The following is a 10,873-nucleotide window of genomic DNA, read 5'->3' as shown; positions in this document are numbered from 1 at the left end:
TAGTTTTTTTTCATTGTTGGTACTCTTGGGATAGGGATTTTGGGAAGTCTTTATTTATTTATTAAAAGCTGACTTAAAAAAATATAATGGTAGAAGCTAAACCGTGTTCTGCATGTTCATTGAGATGAGAAATGTTAAATTGTATAGAGAGAAGATATGCATATACATGAAGGAAGCTGAGCTATCTTTTTTGAAGTTGAAAGTATCATTTTTTAGGTCATTTTATCAGGTGTGAGACTGTGAGGTATACTAGCCATTTAAGTAAATAATAAATATCCATTTGCTATCCCATATAAGTTTTAATTGGACTACTTGTGTGATCTTGATTGGGTATGAACACTTTAAATAGATTGATTAGAACTTCTTTCATTGAACAAAGAGGGATATGAAAAGCTGAAGCAGCAATTTGGGCAACTTTGGTATGCAAACCTTGCCCCATTTCGACACCCCCATGGGTAACTAAAATAGTTCCATCTGTATAGACTTGAACCAGAGCACCTGCCTACAGTTATTGAGAAAATATGAAAGTACACCATTATTACTATCTAATAATGCAATCATTTCACAACTAACAAAATACGAATATAAAGCAAAAGAAAATTTTGAAAGAAAGCACCACAAAAATATATAGCACAATTACTAACTGAGTAATGTAGTTCTCATTGAATTAAGTAGTCCCATGACTAGCATGATAGGATTGAATTCTGGACTGGGCTTCGTACTATTTACTTAATCTGGTATAAATAGCCCTTACCCTTAACATGCTGTATTCAACAACCATATGTTATGCTTTCAAATTTGAAGTGGTTTGTGACCACACTAGATACAATATCCCGTGCATTTGCATGAGAAAAAAAATACAGCGAGCATTAAAAAAATATATGAAGCAAAAGAATTCAAGAGGCGGGAAATGCAAATAGCAGAATAAGCCATGTAATCCCTGGATGGACAGATTATTACATATATAGAGATAACCCAAATTCTCTCATTCCCACTTCAAATTTCCTTTCTCTTAATTGTAATTCTGTTAAGCAATTTCTCTCTATCTACTTTCTCCAAATTAAGAGAGACCTAAAAGAATACTAGTGCTTAAAGCAATCATAAACTTGAATCCCACACTAACTGGTAACTTTAACCTATTAAAAGGTTCTGTATATTGATGCTTTAGAAGAATTCGCTGTCTTCTTACATTTGTATCATAAATTTATTGCAAGTCTTTGCTTGTTCCTAGGTCTTGGAATTCCACACTAACCAATAACCTAAAATTTGAAAACTGTGACATATATAAAAAAACCTCATCACCTACAATAGACCTATAAGTGTAAGTCTAGTACGTGATCTATATAGTTTTAGTTTTAATGTGAATATTAATTTGTTTGTGCTTAAGATTCCTTTTTACTTATTATTTTTCGTATAAATAGGAGCTCCTTTTTTTCTTGCTTTTTTTTTCTATTTGGAAATTGAGGGAATGTGACAAATGTCCAAGACTCACTTAAACATCCACGATTAACTACATGATATAAGAATTCTGAAAGCAAATTATATCCTTTCTAAATTCAAGTGCTAGCTATAGATGAATGAGATCCAAAACTAAGAAAAGTGACTTGAAGCCAAATAGAAGTTATTATTCCTAAAAAATTAAGTAAATGTTATATCATTAAAAAACATGAAGATGGGAAGAATAAGCAATTTGAATTGACGCTCATAAGGTGCAAAAGAGAAATTAAGAAGGATAGAGATAGAGAGATACAAGTAATTTTGTGCAAACCATTGGCGATGATGAAGCTTAATAACAGCCTTAAGTATCCCTTCCAAGATATCTGCGATCAAACAAAACCACCACAAATGATTCAACAGAAGACAAAGCTTGTTTCCAAGATCCAACAAAGCCAATTTCTTTGGAGACCCTAAATCAGTTTTGCAACTGATCAAAAGCAGAAGAGGTTGATTGAAGCATATCTAGTGCTGCAAGAGAAGTACTATTTGAACCCTTTGTGGTGTTCATGGATCCAATATATGTTGATGAAAGGAAAAACCCTATATACTTGCACAGAGAGAGATGACTAGCTGCGAGGTAAGGTTCCTTTCTATAGCAGCTCAGGGTGCATTGTTAGAAAGTGGGACTGGTTGGAATGTAAGGAAAATTAAGCCTAAAATACTTTTATTCATCGCACATCAAATCAAATATTCTCACAAATTAGAATATTCAAATATAATAAGATTTGTGTCCCCATGCCTCTCTTCCAATTTCCTTCTTGCCTACATCTCTCCATGATAATCTTTACTATTAATGTCATTAGTTGACCTCTGTTACTGACAACTCCTATTTAGTTTTTATTTTATAAAAATATTATTAATTAGGTTGCAGCCATATGGTAACATATCAATTTTTTAAGGCATATACTGACCAACATTTATAACTTTTAAGCTCTTGTCTTCAAACACAAATCTCTTAAATTAATTTAAGAGAATTGTGTTTCTCTATGTTAACAGGGAATCCTAAGGTTTCAATTCAATTGCTACTATTCTAGTGAAATCGGTCACACCATTGTCTTGGTGATAAATATTTCTTAATATTTATTCCAAAGACATTGATTATTTCCAGTTTAGAAAAAAAAAAAAATCATTCTGCTCCTCTGTCAATTTCACTAGCGCCATCAAACATGGCCAGAGCAAATAACCTTAACAATTAAAGCATGGAATAATAGGGAAAAGAAGAAACCAAAACAATTAAAGCATGGAGAAATTGACAAAGCTCAGTAAAGAGAGATCATTGAATTGATTCAAATTTTAAAAATAATATAAGAAAAAGAAGAGAGAGTACAGATTGAGAATTAAAACCGATGAGTGGATAACAAACCACAATGAGTGAGGCGCGATAAACCCTACATCTGCGATGAGTAAGGCACGATGAACCTTAACCCTTGAATTTGCGATTCAATTTGGGAGTGCAAAAAGAGAGTTTGAGAACCAAGTGAGAAAGTAGGCGAGAAAAAGCTAGAGTCAGTAGGCACAAATGAAAAATTGAAAAGGTCATGACATACATCCAAAAACATAACACAACATCAATTTTTATATCAAATATCAAAAATAAGAAAGAAATCAAATTTCAAAAAACATAATAGATAAACTGCGGAGAAATCAAACGCGAAAACATGGAGAGTACATACCTCACCGAAATATGCAGAAACAGTGGTGACCTCGTCAAAAAATGGTGAGAGAAGTGAAACCGCCTCGGACAATACCATGAAAGGGAGAGTGAAGACTGTAGAGAGACCGTGCCAGAAAAGACCGTATCAGAAAAAGGAGAGAGAAGACTCAGGAGTGAGGGAAAGATCGCACCAGAAAAGACCGCGTCCGTCGCCCTCCGTCGTGCCTCCACATGAACAATGGAATCGTGAACAAGGAAGTTACAGTGAGTGTGGTGTTTGCGTGAAAGAAATGATGGAGTGAGAGGAGGCAGCGTTTCCTCTTATCACTAATCCCTTTTAATTTGTTTTCAGAATTAAGAGGGTTTTTCATCAAAATTCATTGTAAATTTTATTAGACATAGCATCATTCTAAGGTAGTTTTCAATAACCGTCTTAAAATGTGTGTCTTAAAAGACATTTTTCATTATAAAAATGTCACTGTTTCATTTTTTAAGGCGATTTCACAAAGAACCATCATATAATACGTGTCGTAAAAGGATATATTTATAGTAATGTAAAAATGACCTACTTGATGTTAAAGGTTCAAAATAACCAATGTTAAATTTTTCTAGTATTGATTGGACAAAGCAAAATTAATGTTGGACAATTATATATATGTGGCCTCACACAAATACATATAAAAGAGAAAATGAGTAAAAGATTGATCTCTTGTATACTCAATTATTGTAATCACTTTTGCATATAAATGAAGTGTAACTGTGATTAAATAGAAAAATTATGAAGTCTTTGATTCGACTAAAAAAAAAAAGCACTAATGATTAGACTACAAGTAAACACCATTAGCTTACAACTAAAGTTTTATTGGGAGAGACAAAATCTACTATGATGATCTTTACATATCAAGGATTAGTCTCACGACTTTTGACCCTTAGAATACCTTGCTTAAAAAAAATACTAACTTTTTCTTAACATAAGCCACATTTAACTAACTTTACAACTAACTTTACAAGCTATCACAAGATTGCTTGGACATACATTTAATATTTTAAGATAAAATCTCAAATTTATAAAACCTTCAAACTTGTTAATTAGAGTCCAAGAAGCACAAAGTACATTATTGTTGCGGGCAATGAAATCGCCGTTCCGAAGATAACCCTGCAAATTTTTGTGAAATCTTTTAGAATTTATGTTGATCAATTACATTAGCAAGGCAGAGCATACTTTAATAGCTGTAAATTTTAAAAATATAGACATTTACGCGGTGCTAAGTATATCTGCGTGGATATTGTATTCTTTGGCAAATACAAAGGCAACAATAGATTGAGGTATAGCAGCCTGCAAAATTAAACAAGGTGACAAAAATAGTTATATGAATTTGAATATATATGGCATTATAATTTAAGGGTAGTATATAACAGTAATCTCCTTTCAGGTTTCAAAAATAGATATAAGTCTTGAACTCTTTTTTAAGTCTCTCCAGCGGACTATTATAACTTCTTTCTTCCTCATTATTTAATTTGAGTTAAGGAAGATATTTCATTAGCATTTCTATGAGAGTTTAATAAAGTTTAGGCAAGAGTGTAGTTTATGGACAAGAACAAGGCTCAGCTAGTTTTCAAAACCTGTAAGAAGGAAGAAAGTATTATTCATTCTATGATTAATTTGAAAATAAAAAAAATTGATCCGTAGGTATTCAACATAATATTAGAAAAGTTTATAACACTCATACTCTATTCAACCCATTGAATTAGACCTCCTTGGTTAATTTGAGGAATTTGCAAGTGGGTTTTGTTTACCTGAACAATTGCAACACGTAGAAGAACTCCTCGAATACCGATGACTATAGAGGTTACACCAATTACTGCAGGACCAACCAAACATCGAGCTACGATAGACATTGCTGCCGAAGTTTTTCCACAAGCTATGATCTTGGGTTGTAATGCCATGAATAGACCTAATTAAGAACCACACAACAAAGGCAAGAGGACATAAATAAATATTGATATAGGAATACACCACCAACATGCATGTTTGTTACGTATATGGCAAATTTTAAGTTGACTATAATATAGGATTACACCAAATTATATATAGGAAGATTTGCTATTGTACATTGAAATATTAAAAAAATATTAAGTTAATTATCATTTAATTTTCTTAAAATAGATTCATGTAAGATGTAACTTGTTAAAATGTTCTTTCTGAGAATCAAGCGTACATAACCTAAATTAGTTGACACTAGCTGAAAGGAGAGAAAAAAATGTTACCCATACTAAACATGGCTATTCCCGTTGCAGTTTGTGATAGTATTAAAATGGAACCATTTATAATGGATGGCATTTTGATGTTCCACCTGCCCATCCACACAACCAGAAATTGATGCATGAAAAAACAAATATTAGTAAAAAGATGTTTTTTTCTCTCGATTGACAGGGGGTCCTAGAAAGGAAGAATAGATGCCAAGATTCTTGAAAAATACCTAAATGATATGAGAGACCATACTAATCCAAAAAAACTCGCGTATGTATTAGGGTTTCTCACGAGATTCCGCCAAACCATGGAGAGAGTGAGCCTTACCATGACACTAGCACGTGGCATTTGTTGTTTTTTATATGCATCTTTTTCTTCAATTTTTACCTCTTTTGGGCCCTTGCTTAAGGGATATTGGATCCCATGCACAATCTTGACCTCCTTGTCCTCTATTACTTTGGGACTCGAACTCGTGTCAATGATTGATTCATGTTTCACTACAGTAAGATGAGATGCTCAATAATTGCATTAGACTACAATTGTCATAATTACAGTAAAACTAATTTTATCTTAATCATAAAACATTCAAATATATTTTTTATCTTTATCTTTGTAATTTAGAATTTTTTTTTCATTGTCTTTTTTTCGGTTTAATTATTATAAGATGTATTATTCTATTTTTCGCTCTTAAAATATTTTAGAAAATAGTTTGAACAGTAAAATAAGTGTTTTGAACAGTAAAAAATATTATCTAAAACATTAAGGATAAAAATAAAATAAATATATTTTATAAGGATTAAAATAAAAAATAATAATATTGTAGTGACGAAAATGAAAAAAAAATGTTTAATTACAGTAACCAAAAATATATTTAAATCAAGATAAAAAATGCTTTGTACCCGTTTCATACGAATATATATTCACAAAATTAAATACGAAACAGGTTGGCCTGCAACTTCTTTTGGATATTTAAATCAAACAGATGAAGACCAACTCATTGAAACCTTAAAAAAATTGTTCATGGCTATATAGAACAATGCTGGAAGGACTTACATAGTTACATATATCTTTATTCAGGATGCATATAATGACCCCTAGAGCGTGTGCCTTTAGTGCATATTACACGAAAATTCTGGACTGGATGGGGTTACAGTGATCAGGAAAAGAGGCTGGAAGTTGAATCTCGTAAAGGAAATTTTGGATGGAGATATGGGGAAATTAAAGGGGTAGGGCTAGCAATAAATAAGTCTTGATTCAAGAGAAATTGATAAACTAATTTTGGTTTTTTAAGTAAAATATTGGTTTCGAATTTTATAAATAAAAAAATATAATAAAAAAAAGAGATTCTATTAAAGATTATCCGTGTCTGATTATTTTTAACAAAAATTGATCGTTAACATAAAAACATGAACCATAGGGAGTACACATATGGAAATGGCGGAAGTGACACTTTTGCGGAAGGCACACTTAGACCAAAGATATGATTATCTCAAAGGCCTGTTGGGTACTGGAGTATGCACAATAGTGGCTGCTTATATAGCAGGTATCGATCGAATTTAGGATCTCAGGCAAGTAGGGGCAAAGAAGATAGTTAGTAGCTGTTGTTATTGGATAAAACATAAAATTAAATTTTATTTTCAAATCAAATATTTGAAAGAAAATGAGAAATTGAGGAGTAGTAAAGATTCAAATATGATACATTAAGGGTCTAAAATACAAGTACTCAATAAAATTAGAGATATACGATTAATTTAATAATGAAGGAAAAATAAAATAAAAAAGAGATCGGATGTTTGAACTCTCTCGACAACAAAAAAAATAGGGAATTGTGCATGCCGGAAATAACAATATCCTATGCGCTGTGCGGAATGGGTTTGTTTATGTTGTTGCTTTTTTAACTGGCGGGTTAAATTGGACACATAATTGCGTTCAATTTAAAAACTCTATATTAATAAAATGTGGTTCAATTCAAAAGTGTTAATACATGAATGATGAGTAGGGTTGAAAATGGGTTGGGTTGGACTGGTCATGTTCTATCAAAGTTTAGTCTAACTTATTTTATATGTATAGTATAAGCATGTGTCTGTTATTCATCACAACCTTAATTTTTAGGTCTAACTCTAATGTTTGTATAAGTTTGATCTGTTAGTTTATTTTAAGGCATATTTTATATTAATAGTTGTATAATTTTTTTAACAAAATCAAAGATTTTCATTAAAATAATAAAACAATTTTAAATCATAAGATATGGACAAAACTTACATACAAATATTACATGTAACATGATAGCAAAGTCTTTTAAATCCACCAAAAAAAAAATAGTCAATATTTATGCTACTCATCTAGGTTTATAGGAATTAACATATTTTAAAAATTAATTAAAATAATTTAAATCATCAAACCACTATAATAATTTTATAATTTAAATAAAATAATTATAATATTATATATCTTATTATTAATACTATTTTTATTAAAAAAACATTGTTGCTAAATGAGCCGGGCCATCAAGCATAATAAACTTTTCTTAAGGCACACGACCTACCTTTTTGACTAAACAAGCTTTTCAAAAAATTTGAACATGACTTTTTGGATAAATGAGTCGGATCGAGCTAGGTTTTAAATAGGCGACCCGACCTACTTTCACCCTTAATGATAATAGATAATTTATAAGTGTGATTCTTGAAACATTCTAGAAAAACATTTGTGATTTTATCAATTTCCTTATTTTAAACAAATCTTTTTATATATAAAAGTTAGGGAATTATTATTATTATTATTTTAAGGCTAAGTTACAATTTTATTTTTTTTAGTTTTATTTGGGATTTTTATCTTCTTTTTCTTCCTTGCGATTTTAATACCCAAAATTTAAAAAATAATCATTTTGATTTAATCTTCAACCTTGTATACATTTATTTTTATTTATTTTTTAATTTTAATTTATAAAATTATTTTTAATTGTTGAAATATTATTTTCTACCTTACCATAATATTGACATATCATAAAGTCATCGCTAAGATAAGTCAACATATATAAGATTGAAGATTATAATAAAACTGTAAAGTTTAGTCTTACTTTAATTAAATACCTGAACATTATATTTCCAGCAAAACAATTTGTCTATGAATTCGGCGGAAGTTCATAAGGTATCAAATAAGATTTTTTTTTATATATATTAAGGATGGAAATTAAAAACATAAATCATTAGATTGTAGTAAATGAATAGTCAAAATTTAACAAAAAAAAGATGCATGAGTTTTTTAAGTGATCATTTGACTAATATTTAATTTTTAATTTTAATCAGTATAATTCTATAATTTAAATTTATAATTTTTACTTACCATAGTAAAAAGAATTGTCACTTTATACGTGTATCTATATGTTCCAATGCACGTTTTTTCTTGTGAATGACTTCACTCACTTTAGAGTTAAATCCATATTGCAACTATTGATTTAAGAGACATTAATTAAGAAGAAAGCAAACCTGAATTCAAAAGATACTTAAAAGCGTCCCTCTTGCACATTTTCTCCTCATGGATCTTCGGCATCTCTTCAAAACCCTCACTTTGGAGATCAAGAATTGTACTAAAACTTGAAGCTCTTCGCTTTGGTAAATGGGCACAACACATCTCGGTTGAACGGTTAAAGATTTTTAATGAAGAACTTCTTACCATGACATGAAGTTCTCCATTTTCTTTCTTTTCTAGGTCAACTAGTAGCGGCTCGTTGCCATTGAGAGTGTTAACATCAGGATCAACGGTGAATGTGGTGATGATGGAATCTCCACTATCAGGTATCCGATTCAAAAAGAGGTGCATAGCGCCTTGATATTCGTACAAGAACAACATTAGGGTAAACCACAAGACACCTTGCATGAACACAAGTTGGCTCATGAGACTGGCTGATGAGTCTCCATACATAGCTGTCAGAAGCGGGACACCGACGATGAGTGTGTTTGGTAGGGTGGAAAGAGAGAAGAGTGTGATGGTCCAGTCGAGACCGCCACCACGCTTTGCGAAGGCAGTCCATAGAAATAGGGCACCCAAAATCACAACTTTTTGAAGAGTGTCTGCGGCTATGAACAAAATGTTCATAGTGTAAGGGCTGTTGGAGGATAGGAAATGGAATGTAAGGAAAGGAATTGCAAATATTGCCACGAAGCGGTTTATGCCGGAGCACTGTTCCGGAGTGAATATCTTCCACCACCGCACGGAGTAATAGGCCAATATCATTGGCACATATAGGGGCACAAGAGCTGCCATAACATTGTACACTTCTTTATCGTTTATCATTATTAGAATAAGAGAAAAAAATTTAATATCCTATTCAATTCTTATGAATAGGAAAAAAAAAGAGTAAGGAGAGGTAGACAATGAAAGTGTAACTGAAAGGGAGACAAAGAGATTGGAATTTTATAGAGGTATGAATTTTCCAAGTTTTTCACTTTAATTTTCTCATGTAAAAATCTCTATCATCACAATCCTATATATCTCACTGCATTTAATTTAAATTCTCTCTCCTGCTTTTAATTTAAAATTGAGATTTTATTAATAAAAAATGCATGTCACATGAGAAGATATTCACTATGATGAACTTGAACATTAATTATATATTGACATGTAATAAATGATTGGGATGCATTCAGGAAAAATGAATTGGTCCAACTGATTGTCCATGTACATTTCAAATTCTAAATTTTAGAAGTTAAATTTAATTAAGTATAATACTCTATCGGTTTTAATTTTATTTGTCACTTTGAGAAATTTTTATTTCAAATTATTTGTCATTTCAAAATACCAAATATATTACTTATTTTTTCTAATAATATTCTCAAAACTCATAAATATATAGTTGACTATACAAATTAGTTAATAAAAGTATTTTAGTCAGAGGAGATTAATTTGTTATGCAAATTGCATACAATTAATTTTTTTCTTAATATGCTTATATTACTTTGAACAAAATATAAAATAAGAGGGGGAAATAATAACTACTTATCTGTTATATACCAAAAACAGTTTTTTTAGATTTCTAATCATAAATTATACATAATATATTTTTGTTTCACTACAAGAAAAATTAATGTACGGTCGCTTTTACACATAATTTAGTGTAGGTAAAACTCAAATAAATTTCTATTTATAATTATTTGTTGTAGGTAAGACTCTTATAATATTATTCAATTCTTAATATATTTTTATATAACATTATATAATCATTGTCGGCTTTAAAGTGTCATTAGAAGAAATGATCAATGCTATCTACATTTATTACAAAAATTAATTAGCAACTTCCCACTAAAAATAATCAAATTTAACGATTCGTAAAGCTCAGACTTATGAAATAACCAATAGATTTGAGAATGTAGGTTTAGTCAGTGGTTCTTTTCCAATGAGGAGGAAAAAGGACTCAACGTTTACGGAGGTGCCTCGGGCAGGGGGCATGGCCACCCTCACTACAACAAAAATTA

The 10,873-nt window shown here is 30.7% G+C and overlaps 2 protein-coding genes across 2 annotated transcripts; both read right to left on the bottom strand.

The window, feature by feature from the left end:
* Positions 1-326: 326 nt before the first annotated feature.
* LOC100806228 (uncharacterized) lies at positions 327-3,466 on the bottom strand. Its single transcript, XM_041004921.1, has 4 exons — positions 3,343-3,466; positions 3,171-3,265; positions 1,751-1,820; positions 327-502 (listed from the first exon to the last, which is right to left on the bottom strand). The coding sequence occupies exons 2-4, from the start codon at positions 3,246-3,248 to the stop codon at positions 342-344; spliced, it is 309 nt and encodes a 102-aa protein (XP_040860855.1). The 5' UTR covers positions 3,249-3,265; positions 3,343-3,466; the 3' UTR covers positions 327-341.
* Positions 3,467-4,240: 774 nt separating this feature from the next.
* PIN9C (auxin efflux carrier component) lies at positions 4,241-9,695 on the bottom strand. Its single transcript, XM_003535012.1, has 6 exons — positions 8,888-9,695; positions 5,632-5,899; positions 5,420-5,505; positions 4,949-5,106; positions 4,411-4,487; positions 4,241-4,307 (listed from the first exon to the last, which is right to left on the bottom strand). The coding sequence occupies exons 1-6, from the start codon at positions 9,693-9,695 to the stop codon at positions 4,241-4,243; spliced, it is 1,464 nt and encodes a 487-aa protein (XP_003535060.1).
* Between the last annotated feature and the right edge of the window lie 1,178 nt (positions 9,696-10,873).

This window comes from Glycine max, chromosome 9, assembly GCF_000004515.6.
Source record: "Glycine max cultivar Williams 82 chromosome 9, Glycine_max_v4.0, whole genome shotgun sequence".
NCBI lineage: Eukaryota > Viridiplantae > Streptophyta > Magnoliopsida > Fabales > Fabaceae > Glycine > Glycine max.
This window is presented reverse-complemented; position numbering and strand designations above follow the sequence as displayed.